Source organism: Muscardinus avellanarius (assembly GCF_963383645.1).
Source record: "Muscardinus avellanarius genome assembly, chromosome: 6".
NCBI classification, from domain to species: Eukaryota; Metazoa; Chordata; class Mammalia; order Rodentia; family Gliridae; genus Muscardinus; species Muscardinus avellanarius.
The window spans coordinates 77,010,504-77,027,243 of NC_137791.1; the positions used below are offsets into that span (position 1 = coordinate 77,010,504).

A 16,740-nucleotide genomic window follows, 5' to 3' on the forward strand; every position below is an offset into this window, starting at 1 on the left:
TCCTCTTATCAAGAAGATTATAATTAGAAGCCTTAAAACCTATATGCTTTCATTTGCACAAATAGTGCCATTAAATAGGAAGTCATAAGAAAATGTAGGCAGGTAACTTTTCATGAGCAGAGACTATATAATAGAAGCTCTAGCCAGGTGTGGTGGTGCCTGCCTTAATTCTAGTACTTGGGAGGCTGAGACAGGAGGATCGCAGTTTCAAAGCCAGCCTCAGCGATTTAAAGCGACTCTCAGCAACCTAATGAGACTCTGTTTCAAAACAAAAAATAAAAAGTGTTGGGTGTGTAGCTCAGAGGTAATATGTCCCAGGGTTCAATCCCCAGTAACATGTATACACACTCACACACACACACACACACACACACACGGTCCTTATGAAATGATGACTTAAAATTTTGTCATAATTATTTCCATAAACACTATCTTATTTTATAGCAACTCAGTTGCTATATGAGGAATATTATTACTGCTCTCCATTTTAAGGGAAAATGGGAAGGCTGAGTTGTGCCCATGGTGTTATGGCTGAAACACAGCAGCAGAGTTGAGCTTGGAATCCCACTCTGAGGTCCTCCACATGCTGCCTGCAGTTTTTTGCCAGACCACTGGCACCTTCCTGTTGCACAATGTGGCCTGCAGATAGTCATTTTTAAAGCTCATTGTGAATTATTTCTGTAAAGTGCTTCAAAATAGTTAAAAAGCGACCTCAGGAATTAATCAGAGCAAGTGGCTTTAAAAATATAGATTTTTTTTTTTAAGGGAACAGAGTCCAACAGGCAGGATGGAGTGGAAAGGTGGCAATAAGAAATTATTTTCTTTTATAAACTGCAATCATGAGTTGGAAAAGGAACTGATTTGCCCAACCCTTTTTAGTAATAGTTAATAGAGTTAATTTTGTATCCATTAAAAGGGCCTTAAAAAGCACTGGCTCATTACAAGATACTTCTTTCAAGATCATTGACTTGCAAATCCTGGGCAAGTTTCAAAACTCAATCTAGAAATAAAAGGTCATAGAAGTCTGGCACAGAGGTAGCAAGTGTGTGAGCCAGCCCTTCCATTCCATTCCGGCAACGTCATCTTACCCATTTAGAACAAGAAGCTATTCTGCTAACCCTCAGAAATGTGGGATGGTTCCTTCAGAGGAGTGGAGGCCAAGGGGAGGTGATGAGCTGAGTTCCAGCCCCACTTTTATGAGCAGGAGGAAGCAGCTGCTAGGGCAACACACAGTTTTATTTCCAGAGTCTGATGTAGAAACTCGGGTCAGCTGGATGTCCAGGGCAGCGCCCTGCCTTTCCTCGGAACTCCTGTAAGGGAGTTCAAGGTCGACTGGGAATCAAAATGTTTTCTATGAATTAAAAATCAAATTAGTCATTCTTGTTTTGGTTTGTTTGTTTCCACGGCAAAAATATTTCTAAAGATGGGGTAGAAAGCACTGTTTCACTGCTCTACTGCTTAAAGTGTCAAGACACCCCAAGACCTAAATGCTCAGAAACCTAGATTCTCATTTTGGCTATGTTAGGGTTTGGTCTAGAATGACCTCCACCCCAAGCCTATGTCTTAAAAGCAATGTCCAAATGTGGGGCTTTTGTAAGGGCTACAACCTCCTCAGTGGATTAATCCATTGGCTGGATTAATAATTTGAATATACTGAGTGTGGTGGCGCATGTTTGTATTCCCAGTACTTGGGAGGCTGAGGCAGGAGGAACTTAGGTTTAAGGACTGCCTCAGTAACATGACGAGATTCTCAGCAACCTAGCACTAAAATAAAAAATAAAAAATGGGCTGGGGGGTATGTAGTTTGGAGGTAGAATACCCCTGGATTCAATCCCCAGTCTCTCTGTATCTCTTACACACACACACACACACACACACACACACACACACATACACACACACACACACACAGTAATAATCTGAATGGACTGCTGGGTGGTAACTGCCTGTAGGGGGCTGTGGCTAGAAGAAGTAGGTCACTGGCGGCATACCCCTGGCTGCTCCTCTTCCTCCTCCTCCTCCTTCTCTTTTGTCTTCTTCCATCTCTCTCTTTCTCTCTCTCTCTCTCTCTCTCTCTCTCTCTCTCTCTCTCTCTCATTCTTGTGGTGTGTGTGTGTGTGTGTGTGTGTGTGTGTCTCTCTCTCTCTCTCTCTCTCTCTCTCTCTCTCTCTCCAACCCCTAGCTGCCATGAGCTGAGCAGCTCTCCTCTGCAAAGCCCTTCCACCATGATACTGTACCTCAGTTCAGGAACAGAGCATTGGGTTTTGCTGACCATGGACTGAAACCCAGGAAACAATGAATATAAATAAACCTTTCCTTATTTTCATTACTTTTGTCAGGTGTTTTGGTCACAGCAACAAAAAGCTGACTGACACAGGCTCCTCTCACAGGGCAAAGCCCTCCATCTCTGTGATGCAGCTCTGTCATTCTACCTCCAGGCTGACCCATAGACGAAAGTCACCAGATCCAGACTAGCACTCTGGTGCCGCTATCCAGGGCAAAGCAGACAGCCTGGAATACTCAAGTTTTAGGATGCTTATTGGGTTTTACTTGTCAACCCTCCTTTCTCCCCAGTCTCTCTTTTTCCCAGTAAACTGTGACCTACTACTACAGCTACTACTACTACTCATACTTCATCTATGTATCTGATCAAATAAAAAAATATTCTCTTTCAATAGGTTGTCAATTCATAGAATGAGCAGGAAGGGGAATGGGTACATCAAACTTGAAGACATGGTGGGGAGGTTTAGGAGTGAGATTCCACTTTGAAAAGAGGCTCACTTTTCTCCACCCTCTGCTCTGAATGAAGCAAGCACTCTCCTCCACCAAGAAAGATCATTTTCCTGCCTCGGTCTTCCCATTAAGTAGGTTCCTGCCTTAATCCTATGTTCTGTAGATTAGAGCCTTCTCAAAGAGGTAATTTACTTAGCAAATATGTAGTTCATTTTCTGCTGACTCAGGCTATAATTAGCATACTAAATATTAGACCTACATATTTCTCACTGAGGCCTCACAGAGATTAAATGATTTTCCCAACATCACTAGCACTAATGCCATCAGACTTCAAAGCCAGGCAGTCTCAACCTTCCCTACCTTCTCTCACACCTCTCTGAATTTCTGATGACTTCTATGAGTTTTGCCAAAAAGTACAAAACAATTACTGGGAAATATACCAATGTTTTTCTTTACTAACTACAAATTTAAAACCCATTGATGCTAAATTTAGGGGTGGAATTGATGCTGGAGAATGGAAGAAAGGATCTTCCAAGGAAAATGAAAGAAAGATCAGAATTGGGATTAAGAATTCATTGAGTAGAAGCTCATTCTGACGGTCTGATACAGGACAGAAATCTGAGTCTCAACTCAAGGTAAAAATATGGGTGTAGGGCTGGGGATGCAGCTTAGGAGTGGAGCACTTTGCCTAACATGTGTGAGGCCCTGGATTTAATCTCCAGCACTGGGGGAGGGGGGTTAGATGTATACATAACAATTAACCCCAATAGCTTGTTCTGAAGGAGAAACGGAGCCTCCTATTTTAAAATGTAAGGTTTAAGTTTCTCCGTGAACAGCAGTGAGCATCCCCTAAAATTACCTTGCATCACAGGGATGTTAATCAAAACCTGAAGGCTCCTTCCTTTGTCTGTCAGTTTTCAGTCTGAAGGTCACCTGACCCTCAGACAAGTACTTGACACACATCTGCCACATAAAATCTCCGCGTTGAATTCAGAGAGGATCTGGAGTAGACTCTCGCTCATGCTTGTGTCTACTTTTCTAACTAGCATCCTTTGTACCATCGTGCATTTCGCGAAGGTTTCCCTCCAACTGGGAGGTGTTTATTTTCCTTTTGCAAGATCTTTTCTTTGGCCCACGCATGTGATTACTTCTTCTCCATTTGTCCAGCTGTAGACTAAACTTTCTCTCTCTGTGCCCCTGGTGGCCGACACATTCTCTGTTCGTGCAGCCTCGGTGCAGCCCTTTGCTGCCTCCTCCCAGAGAGACTAAGCTCTGCCCTCTTCATGGTTCAGCAGATCTCAAAGGTCCCTGACCCAAGCTCACTTGAGACTTTGCATTTCTCTTGTCACTGCAGCCTTTTAAGACGGTGTTTCTATGCTGGATTGTTTCCAGTCACTGGGTGAGATGCCCATAAAACTTATATAAACACCCCTCCTCGCTTTGCATTCTTGGCATTTTTATGATGTGTGAGCCCCATAGGAGGTGTTGCCCTTACCTACTCCAGATAACTTCAAAAGAGGCAGGTACAGCCCAGGCTCCTGATATATAAATTTTGACTGTAGAAATGATTGCCTCAGGAAACAGGATCCTTTCCCCAATTACATTTCCAGGACCCATCCCTATTTTACTTTTAAGTATAGAATCACTTAGGTAAAAAAGAAAGCTATTACATAAAATATTACAAGTTATTATTTGTAAATTATTTTTAAGTTATGTTAATTTATTTTCATACCACACTAACCTATCTACTATTTGCATTTTATTTTTTATTTTGACACATATATTTATAAATCATATATGTACATATAAATCTGGTATTTAAAATAAGTTTTTCTTTTAAAGCTTGCATACATTTATGTAATCATAAAATTCTAACAGATATGAATATACAATTTGGGGTTCTGCTTCTTTCACGTGTAATTAGATTTACAGGGAAGAATCAATGATGTATGCCAAGGTATAAAGGTAAGACTTCTTTGGAAAGTGACAGTTACTAATCTAAAGCCAAACTGATCTTGAGCAGAGAGGCCTCTACTGTCATCTCTGAAAGGTACCCACCTTATTTCCTGCAGCATTTTCACAATCCCCATCCCTAAGGATGTGAGAAATAAAGAGTTTTCTTTTACTCAAAGCCTGAGAGTTCAACTATAAAAACCAGTGCACACCTGTAGTCCCAGTCCTTGGGAGGCTGAGACAGGAGGATCACACATTTAAGGCCAGCCTCAGCAATTTAGGAGAACCTGCTTAAAAATAAAAAAGGACTGGTGGTATAGCTCAGAGGTAGAATGCCCCTGGGATCAATCTCCATTATCACTCCCCTCAAAAACAAAAACAAAACAAAAAACACCTCAACACAGAGTAGATAAGACATATTCAAAAGGTATCTTGGAGACCAAATGTTTCCCACAGTAGAAGCAGAGTGCAAGACTGTTCAGTACCCTTATCGATCCCATTAGCATATCTAAAGAAAGAATGTGTCAATCAGAAAGGGGATTTGGTGAGGACTGAGAAGGAATGAGAACGAAGAGAAGCACTTGGCAGCAGGAATCCCTGGGGTCCAGGGAAAAGGCCCTGACTTGCCCAGGGAACCTCTGGGCTCCTAGGCAGACAAGTCCCAGAAGAGCCATCTGGCAGGCAGCTCAGATGCCAGCAGGAGGCTGTCACAGGCCCAAGGTCTTCACTCTGAGTTGGAGGTCACCCCTCAACCTCCTGGCCATAAGGAGGCTTCCTGTTTAGTTTTCCTGTAGGGTCCATTCAGGATAATTTTTCCATTTAGGGTTGTCTTTTTCAAAATGAGTCAATGCATTGCTATTGGGGCTTGCATCCTTTAGTTTCCTGTGATTTTGGAAAATGTGACTGAGAATCCTAAATTCCATGATCTATGGCAGAGTCGAGTTTCAGCCTTATGAGGCTGGGTATCAGCCCCTAAATGGTGGTAACTTCACTAAGGGAATAAAAGGGGAGCTTTTGGGTAATAAGGTAGCCAGCTTATCTGGTAATACAGCAATGCTTCTCTATAATACCACAGACTTTCTCTAACCTACTAGTTCAGTATAATAATAATAAAATATTGTACAACTACTCTATACTTAAACCTTATTTATTAAGACCTTTTCAATGCCTTTTTGAGGTAGCAATTAGTATTTCCATTTTATAAATGAGGAGATTGAGGCTTAGAGAGGCCCAAGGTCACACAACTTGTAAATGACCAGGCCAGATTTCAACCCCAGGACTATTTTCAAAGGTTCTGCTAGAAGTAATTCAAATCTCACATCACCATCAGCTAGAAAACGTATCTAGAAACAACCAAGACCACTCTTCAAAGCAGGGAGCCAACCAGAAGGCTTTCCAGCAGTTAACCTATCACCAGAGTCCTATCAAGAGTGTGGATTCCACTATCAGCCTTCAACAGATAAACACCAGCTAGTTTCAAGTTCAATTCTAAGGCCAAGGTGAGATCAAACTTTTAACACTCATCTGGACAAAAGAAGAGACCTAATAGATCTGAGCCTTTCTACCCATCTGTTTGAAAAATCAGCTGCCATGTTTGAAATGACTACTTGATTTACCTAAATCTTGACCCAGAGGAAGGGGCCTATGCCTAGAGTTGGTTAATGCTAATATAAATAGAAGTATCTCTTGTTATCATGTAGTGTTCAATTTAATCTTTCCAATCATCCTGTGAAGTAGGTTAGATTCCTCCTTTCCAGCTTCACTGATGTACAACTAACAAAAAATTGTGTATATTCAATGGGGCTAGCAGTGTCTCTCAGTGGTAAAACACATATTTAGCATGTGCTAAGCTCTAGGATGGATCCTCTCTACCCCCAAAAAAACTGCATACATCCTCTATATTTTCCCCAAAGTGTGTACATTGAAAAAAATATATATATATTCAAGTGATAGTTTGATATATGTATACATTGTATAATGATTATCAAAATCATTACATATACCACCACACAGTTACCCGTGTGTGTGTATGTGTGTGTGTGTGTGTGTGTGTGTGTGTGCTTGTGGTAAGGATATCTAAGCTCTAGCCATTTCTCACAGCAAATCTCAAGTACATAATACAGTATATTCACTATAGTCACTAGGCTGTACATTAGATGCCCCAAATGTTTTGACCTTATAACTGCAAGTTTATATCCTTTGACCAACACCCTCCATTTCTCCCAGGCCTAGTGCCCTGGAAACCACCATTCTATACTCCACATCCATGAACTTTATCTATTCCACTCCCACATATATGTGAGACCAGAGTATTTGTCTTTCTGTGGTTGGCTTACTTATTTTAGTTAACATAATGCCCTCCAGTTTCATCCATGTTGTTATAAATGGCATAATTTTTTTATTTTTATAGATGATATTTAGGGTCTGTGATATGTATTGTGTGTGTGTATATATATATGTGTGTGTATAGTACCCAACCACTGTATTTTCTTTGTCTGTTTATCACTTGATAGACACTTAGGTTGTTTCCATATATTGGCATAAAATTATATATATATATATATATATATATATATATATATATATATCCCCCCGGTACTGGGGATTGAACCCAGGGACATTATCTACCTCCAAGCTAAAATCCCAGCCATTATTCTTTATTTTGAAACAGGGTCTCACTAAGTCGCAGAGGGCTTCACAAGTTGCTGAGGCTGGCCGTGAACCTGCGATCCTCCTGTCTCAGCCTCCCAAGTACTGGGATTACAAGCATGTGCCACCATGCCCAGTTGGCATAAAATATTTCAATCCTCATTCAAAGATGAGGAGAATGAATCTTCACTGGGGGTGTGCTACCTGCCCAAGGTCACCTTGTAGAAGGATGAGGGCCCTGGAATTTCAACATAGCCTCACCTACTCTGGTGACTTTGCTTAGAGCCCCTCCACAGCCCTGGCAGCCAGGGAAGCCACTGCAGGCAGATGGCCCTGAGGACACAGCCGGCACACTGAGGAGGGCCGCCAGCATCCAGAGACACAGTGAACTGCTCCGTACTTGGTGGTTTCAAATAACTGCAGTTGCCCTGAGTCAGGGCTCACTCGGGAAGCATTTGAGGAACGCAGGAAGGCAGGTGTAAATGGCCTCAAGGAGACCGTCTGTGGCGTAATGCTATTCCACCTCCCTCTCTACACCTTGCAAATGGCAGGGCTTGATGAATGGGCCAAAAGCTCCAACCAACTGGAATGTCCTCAAACATCGTAACATCAGTTCCTATGTGAGGCAGACTAAGGCTGATCAATGAAGACATGTCCAAATACATGACATGTGTGGGGCCAGGGCTTGGCAGGTCAAGGTGGTGGCGCTGGATGGCCTGGTGAAGAAGGACCAGGCAATCTAGGCGTTTCTACTTGCCAGCTCCATTAGCTTCGATAACTCAACCTCTTGCCTAAAAAATGGGGTTCATGATGGCTACCTCAAGGGATTCTTGTGAAGAGATAGTAAGCTGCATGTAAAATACTGCAAACAGTGCTTGTTTTTTTTTGTTGTTTGTTTGTTTTGTTTTGTTTTGTTTTGATGGTACTGGGGTTCCTGGAAGCCCTTCTACCTCCGGGCTACACTCCCAGACCTACTTATTTTTGGAAACAGGGTCTCTTAAGCCAGCACGGCTGGCTTTGAACCTGCATGATCCTCCTGTCTCCGCCTCCCAAGCGCGGGGATTACAAGCGTGCGCCACCACGCCCGGCTATGTGCTTGGTTTTTAAAATAGGAGTAAAAATGTTAATTCCCCTCCCTTTCCCATAAATAATTTCCTCCACCAAAAGGTGGCTCCTGGGAGTGCAGAGCTTGCTACTCTACGGCATTAAACTCATCACAACTAAATGTTGCACAACAGAGGGACCACCAGTACTGAAGCCACCAAACAATAGAAAACAAAGGCATCCCCCTGTGTTGCAGAACCCCGTAGTGTACGTGTAGCTGATGGAACGTCACCTAAAGGTCCAGGCCAGATGCTTTCTCTAGCCCCAGAGCACCACAGATCTCTGACTATATCCAGGGTAAGCATCACTTTTCATAAAGCCTGGACATTTAGAAAGCACAGAGGCTACTTCCCAGCAAGCCAAGACCTCCTGGGAAGAAGATGGCAAATGGGGTCTGAAATGTCTTCACCCTGCTTCTTCCGCATGTGCTACGAGATGGACAAAAAGAACGGGAAAGGAATAGAAGTATAAATAAGGACACCCCACACAAGTCTAAAGACAAGCTGCCAACCGAGGTCCCCCCACTCAGGGAGGCAGGGTGGAGAGGCCGGGCGAGGCTGTGGGGAAGTGTGAGGCCGGAGCTCACCTACCTGCGCACCACTAGCCTGAGGGTCTTGTAGGATCCTTTCACCAGGGAGACGGCCTCCCTCCTGGAGCTGCTCAGCCTGACCTCGTTGATGTGCACCACCTCGTCCCCGGCTCGCAGTTTGGAGCTCACCAAGTCAGCTTTGCCCCCTTCTTCAATCTGCTCAGAGAGATGAGAGAGCCAAAAGTGAGCTTTCACCCCGCCTAGGGGTCCCTCTGTCCTGAACCCTGCTTGAACTCCCGAGGAGCCTGACAGACCAGCTGTGACCACACCACTTGAAGCCAGACAGAAGGTCAGCTTCCAGAAGGCAGACTGTCTCCTGTTCTCTACAGCCTCTAGCTCCCAGAACTCCGTGAGTGCACTCACAAACATTAGCCATTAGCTGAACAGATGAATGAATGAATGAATGAATGATGCAGTCTCCAGCCAAAGGCCATCAGCCCAAGGCACTTGGAATCCCACCCTTTTACTCCTTACATCTCCAACTCCCAAAGTCCATGTGGAGCAACTATTCAGTTCCGTTAGAAGTTGAGTTCCTTTTACCTCACTTGTAGGTCCCAAATTCTAATTCATTGGGTATGTAAAGCAGAACAAACACTAAAATAATTATCAAGCCACGAAAAGACACAAAGGAGCCTTGCATTTGACTGACAAGAGCAGCCGGTCTGAAAAGGCTACACACTGTTTGAATCCAATTATATGACACTCTGGAAAAGGCATAACTATGGAGACAGTAAACAGATCTGGGGTTTCCAGGGCTTGTGAGGAGGAATGGAGGAATAGGTGGAGCACAGAGGGGTTTTTTTAGGTAAACAAGACTATTCCATATGATTTTTTTTTTGGTGGTACTGGGGATGGAACCCAGGAACCTTCTACCTCCAGGTTGCACTCCCAGACCTATTTTATATTTTATTTGGAAACAGGGTCTCTTAAGCCAGCTGAGGCTGGCTTCGACCCTGTGCGATCCTCCTGTCTCAGCCTCCCAAGCGCCCACCTGCTCAAAAAATTTCAAGAGGTCTTAAGATAAATAAAGCAGACCAATAACAATATCTATTATCTTAAGAGATATAAAATCATCCAAATATATAAACTGTGACCTTACCTGACATATTTTAATAATTAAAATAATTTATGCTAAATAAATATTTTATTACTTTATTATTTTTAGTATATAAGGATGAGCATAGTACACATAGTGTGAAGGGGTAAAAAGAACAGAGTCCCCCCACCGCCGCTTCATCCTGATCCCTCTCTGAAGGTAACACTGCCTTCTTTTTACAAAAATGGCATCACACTTTATATACCTTCTCAAACTTTTTTTTTTCTTCAGTACTGGGAATGAAACCCAGGGGCATTCTACCTCCAAGCTACACCCCCAACCCTATTTCTTATTCTATACTTTGAAATAGGGTCCCACTGAGTTGCAAAAGGGTTCACTAAATAGCTGAGGCTGTCTGCCAACTGTGATCCTCCTGTCTCAGCCTCTCAAATGCTGGGATTACAAGCGTGCGACACCATACCCGGCTCCTTCTCAAAATTTTTGTTACTTGATACAGAGGCATTAAAATGAGGTGGTTCAGAGTTGGAGGAGTCAAACAGTTAAATTGAGAATTTTCTTTTCTTTATAATGGTGATAGGAATTGAACCCATGGCCTTGTGCATGGTAGGCAAATATTTTGCCACTGAGCTGTATCCCCAACTCCTAAGTAGGCTGAGAGAGGAAGTTATTTATTCTCTTTAAGCCTGGGACTCCTCTCTATTAAGAAAGACTAGTGACATTCCCTCCTTACAGAACTGCAGGCAGTAGGAATGAGATGACCACCTGCATGGATCGTTAACTCAGTTCCTGGCTTCTTTGGTAGCTATTGCTTTCATAAGTCAAATACCAGAATGATATTGCCATTCATAAAATAACATCTCGGTTATTTGCTGTATATTATTCTAAAGTAAATATCACATGGTGCCCTTAGCCATCCTGTATTGGTGGTCCTCTCATCCTATTTAACTTCCCTATCAGCATTTTGTTGAGTCACTATCGCCCTTACACACTGCGCACATTGGAACTTTGAGGCTTTGACAGCGGCTGCTTGGGTTTTGCTTCTACCTGCATTTCTCCCCACCCTGAGCTGAGCTCTTGATCATCTCTAAGAGCTGCAGCACACAGTAATGGTCAAGAGTGGGTGCTCCGGAGCCCATCTTTACAGCCCTGTCTCTTACTAGCTGTGCAGCTTTGGGCAGTGTACTCACCCTTGCGGTGCCATTTTACAGTTTCCTTTTCTGTAAAATGATAGTACTTACCACATACAGTGTGAAGACTGAGTTCGCGCGGGTAAAGTGCTTAAATAGTACCTAGCACATAGTACATGTTCAATAGAAACTTAGCAATAATCACTACTGTTCTGAGGTCAAGTTCAAGTTCCAACTCTTCCAAGGCTTTTGAGGTCTCTTGTCAACACCCGCCCCACACCCTCACTCCTGCATTCTGTCCTTTAAAGAAGCCCCTTGGGCTGGGGACATAGTTCAGTGGGACAGTGCTTGCAGGGCACGTGTTGTCCCCAATAATCCAAAAGAAGTAGGAAGGGAAAGAATAGGAGGAATCTTTCTTTCTCCCATTTTTACTGAATCAAATGAATTCGATAATACATAAACTATAATGCGGCATCTACGTAATTTATTATTTTTGTACTATTGTAACATCCTGCTGGGTTTATCATACCATTTTTTAGTTATTTATGTGCATATCTGTTTCCAGTCCAGCTTAAACTGTGACCTCTTGGAAGACAGAACCCCCCCACCCCCCCACCCCCCACCCCCCCACACACCTGGGTCACACACAGAGCCTCCTCTGAGTATACTGGCTTCTTCATTCAGTGAGTTACTGAGCAGGTAGAGAGATAAATGCTGTGGTACAAAGATGAACACAACAGCTGTGGTTCTTTTCAGGGTGCAGTTTGGGGAACTAAATCTCCTTCGCATTATTTGTGAGGACTATGAAGTGATCAACTTCTATGAAAAAGGAGGTCAAGCAAGCTCATCGGAGTGTACATACATCACGTCTGTCTCGCGGCCAATTTAATGTGAAAGCAAACATCACGAGGAAGGCTCATAGTTTCTCACAAATTCTTTGCTTTGCAATAAACTTTTAGGCTTAAGATGCTTACTTTTTCGTCTGTAGTATTTAACTCTAGAGTGGCAGAGAGGGGTATTCCATCACTGAGCTACACCCTCAGCCCTTTCTATTTTATTTATTTATTTATTTATTTATTTATTTATTTATTTATTTATTTATTTTTGAAACAGGATCTCACTAAGTTGATGGGGCTGGCCTCAAACTTGTGGCCCTCTTGTTTCAGCCTCCCATGTACTGGGATTATAGGCATGTGCCACCACATCTAGATAAAATGCTTACTTTTAAAAAGTCAATTAATAGCTGGGTACATTAATTAATACCTGCAATTCCAGTACTTGGGAGGCTGAGACAGAAGAATTGCAAGTTCAAAGCCAGTATCACCACCTTAGTGAGACCCTGTTTCAAAAAATAAAAAATAGCCAGGCATGGTCGTGCACACTTATAATCCCCGTGCCTGGAAGGCTGAGACAGGAGGATTGCGCAGGTTCGAAGCCAGCCTCAGCTGGCTTAAGAGACTCTGTTTCCAAATAAAATATAAAATAGGTCTGGGAGTGTAGCCTGGAGGTAGAAGGCCCCTGAGTTCCATCCCCAGTACACCAAAAAATAAATTAATTAATAAATAAACTAAGTATGGTGTAGTGGTGCACACCTGTAATACAGTAGTTGGGAGGCTGAGACAGGAGGATGGAGGATAGTCCAGCAAGTAGTGAGACTCATTAACCTAATAAGACCCTATTTCTAAATAAATAAATAAATAAATAGGGCTGGGGTGTAGCTCAGAGATAGTACACCTCTGAGTTCAATTCTCAGCACCACTAAATAAATGAATAAATAAATAAGTAAATAAATAAATAGGTTGTGGCTTGGAAGTATAATGACGCTGGGTTCAATCCCCAATACAAAAAAATCAATTAATGTAATTTATGAAATTGAGAGAGTGACAGCTAGATGATATTTGCAATGTTTATTTATCAAACATTAGTTGGACATCTACCCCATGCTTTGCTTTTACGTAGTGCCCGGGATGGAACCCGGGCCTCCCGCATGCTAGGCAAGTGCTCAGCCAGAGTATGCCACCAGCCCCTCCTATAGGTGCTGGCTCTCAAAACTCTCCATTTTGTCTGCTTCATGCTGCCTTAGGGTTTAATTACCACCAGAGATGACTTTTAGACCTTTTCTCCAACATTGATCGTATTCATGTTTCCGGGCTATTTTTCACTTTATTTCTTCTTTTCCCAATTTTTTTCTTCCAAATACTCCTTTTCTGTCTCCTTATTGACTCAGAAATTCCCCCACTCCTCTCTCTTTCCTCTGAGTGTTTTCTACCTGTCCTGAGACAAGCCTCTGTCACAGATATTTCAGATCATGACCTATCTCCCTATTTAGCTTTTAGACTCCTGAGGTCAGAAATTAGGAAACATCCTTTTATTCATCCCACAAATATTCTTTGAATATTTTTGAATGTCTACCATTGTCAGATTGTCAGGAAGTATTCTAGGCCTGGGAGGATGATGAAGAAAACAGATGGTATTCCTTCTTGGAGTTTAAGCTCTAGTATGTTTTTTAATATATTTCACATCTGTATATTTAATAAAGACATATACTCACTAAGGTGTGTCAGAGAGCCTACAGTGATAACAACAAAGCTGAAATTTTTTTCTTTTTTCTTTTGGTACTGGGGATGGAACACAGGAGGAGTTATCTCTGAGCTAGAGACTCAGCACTATTTTATTTTGAAACAGTGCTTCCCAAGTACTGGGATTACAGATGTGATTCAGTACCACTATAATATGGTCATTTTGACAATATTTATCTGTCTATCCAAGGACATGGGGCATTTTTCTCTAAGGTCTTCTTCAATTTCATTCTTTAGTGGTCTATAGTTTTTACTGTAAAGGTCTTCTACCTCCTTGGTCAGATTTATTATTAAGTATTTTTCTCCTGTAGGCTAACTTTGAAATTCATTGTAATGTACAATGATATTGTACCAGTAAAAGTATTAAGAAGTTAAAAAAAAAAACAGAGAGAAAAGCTATGGATTTTTTTAAGCTAATTTTGTATCCAGCTACTTTACTTCATTTGTTACTGAAGCCTTTTGGTGAGTGTTCATTTGTGATTAATCTTCTAAGTATAGAATCATGTCGTGGGCACCTATCAGTAGGCTCCAGGAGGTGCGTGAGTCTGGCCTTGAGCAGGTTCTTGGTCTGGCCACTTCTTCAGGGTGACCTCTCTTTACCAGGAACTGTGCTATAGATGGACTGCTCAGGCCCCGTCGTCCATCTCCTGGGACTCAGTGTCTTCATGTGCCCACCATGTAAACAGCATTTATTCCTTTTCTTCCAATGGGAAAAGCCTTTCCCACCTTCTCCACTGTGCGGTCAGCCTGCAGTGCCTGTAAGGAAGGCATCATGGTCCTCACGTGGGTTTCCAGGGTCATCAGCCACCAGCTCCACATTGCTGGAGTTTGGCGGTCTTGTTTGGTCACAGATATGATTCCACCTTTCCCTTCCCAATGCTGCCCAATGTTCAGTCCTGGCAGAAGCAGCCAGGATGGTGGTAGAGGCTACAACTTCCCTCTATGACCCCTTTCTCCTCAGTAGTCATTATTGTTGATTTTAATTTTAAAAATCAACATTAGTAGTATTATTATTTAAAATTCTTGATGATTTTTTTTTAAATTAAAAAAATTTTTTTTGTTTGGTACTGGAGATGGAACCCAGGGGCATTCTATTTCCAAGCTACATCCTCAGCCCTATTTTTATTTATTTATTTATTTTTTGCGGGTCTGGGTATGGAACCCAGGGGCATTTGACTTCTGGGCTACACCCCCTGCCCTATTTTTTATTCTTTATTTTGAAACCAGGTCTCACTGAGTTGCAGAGGGCCTCACTAAGTAGCTGAGAGTGTCCGCGAACCGTGATCCTCCGATCTCAGCCTTCTAAATGCTGGGATTACAAGCGTGCGCCACCATGCCCGGCTCCCCTATTTTTTATTCTTTATTTTTAAATAGGGTCTTATTGAATTGCATAGGGCCTCACTAAGTAGCTGAGGCTGGCCACAAACTCGGATCCTCCTGTCTTAGCCTCTAAAATTCTAGGTTAGCTTCTGATTATTTTTAAGGAGGTACTAGAGGTTGAACTCAAGGCATTCTACCTCCAAGCTCTATGCTTAGTTCTTTTTATTTTTTGTTTTGCAACAGTCTCGCTAAGGTGCTGTCTCACTAAGCTGCTGTGGGACTAGCCTCGAACTTGTAATCCTCCATCTCAGCCTCTACCAAATACTGGAATTATAGGCATGGACCACTACACCATGCTAGTAATAAACTTTATAAACATTTCCTGACCCTGTTGATAGTCTTGCTTTGTTCTTTGTCCATATCTACAATGGTTTAAACAGTCTTGTCCTTCACACTAAAGATAACTTCAAAGAATAAGGCAAAGGCCCTCACAGGGACAGCTTCCCCTCGAGAACACTCTAATGCCAGTCATGGTGGCGCACACTTGTAATCCCAGCATTTGGTAGGCTGAGACAGGAGGATCATGGTTCACAAAGAGCCTCAGCTATGACTTAGTGAGGCCCTTTGAAACTCAGTAAGATCCCGTTTCAAAATAAAGAATAAAAAATAGGGCTGGGGTGTAGCTCGGCGGTATAATGCCCCTGGGTTCCATCCCTTGTACCACCCAAAACAGAACACTGTGCTAGACTGGGCTATTAACCTTCAGTCTTTGCTTCTTCCTTAGGCTCCAGGATGACTCTCAGGATGACCTCTCCAGATTCACTGGGGTTGTTTATTTTTATTTATTTTCTGTAGTCCTGAGGATTGAATATAGTGTGTGTGTGTGTGTGTGTGTGTGTGTGTGTGTGTGTGTGTGTGTGTGTACCTATAATCTATACCTCAGCCATATTTTTCATATTTTTAGTTTTTGGTTTTGTTTTTGTTTTTGGTGGTACTAGGGGCGGAACCCAGGGGCTTCCTACCTCCAGGCTATACTCCCAGACCTATTTTATATTTATTTAGAAACAGTGTCTCACTAAGTTGCTGAGAGCCTCACTATGTAGCTGAGGCTGGCTTTGAAGCTGCATGATCCTCCTGTCTCAGCCTCCCAAGCGTGGGGATTACAAGCGTGCGCCACCACGCCCGGCTCATATTTTATTTTTAAATAAGGTCTCATTAAGTTCCTGAGGGTCTCACTAATTTGTTGAGGCTGGCCTTGGACCTAGAATCTTCCTATCTCAGCCTTCCTAGTATGAGGTTGCAGGTGTAGGCCACCACGCCCAGCTCATTGGGGTCATTTTTGTGAACCAGTTTTGGCCCTCATTTCTCATCACCCACTATTTCCAGACACCAAGATCATAGGATGTTTCTGGCAGATTGGCCACTCCACAGCACTGTCTCTCTGGAGGTTCCAGAAGGCAGCAGCATGGAGATAGAGGCAGACCAGGCCACCTGGGTCTCTACCCCCACCACCTCGCCTCACCCCAGTCCCATGTAAGCACCTCTGCCACCAGCTCCTTCTGGACAGAGGACCTGGGCAGCCAGCAGATGGGAGCATGTGTTCCCTGAAGCTGCCCTGTCCCAGGTGCA

At 42.8% G+C, this 16,740-nt stretch overlaps 1 protein-coding gene across 1 annotated transcript in view; it reads right to left on the reverse strand.

The window, feature by feature from the left end:
* The window catches only part of SHROOM3 (shroom family member 3), a gene marked incomplete at both ends in the record, with an annotated part of 356,251 nt that overhangs the window by 235,046 nt on the left and 104,465 nt on the right, over positions 1-16,740 (reverse strand). The window contains one exon of the mRNA XM_080697707.1: positions 9,030-9,184. Within this exon, the coding sequence (XP_080553833.1) occupies positions 9,030-9,184 (155 nt within the window). The remainder of the gene's footprint in view (positions 1-9,029; positions 9,185-16,740) is intronic.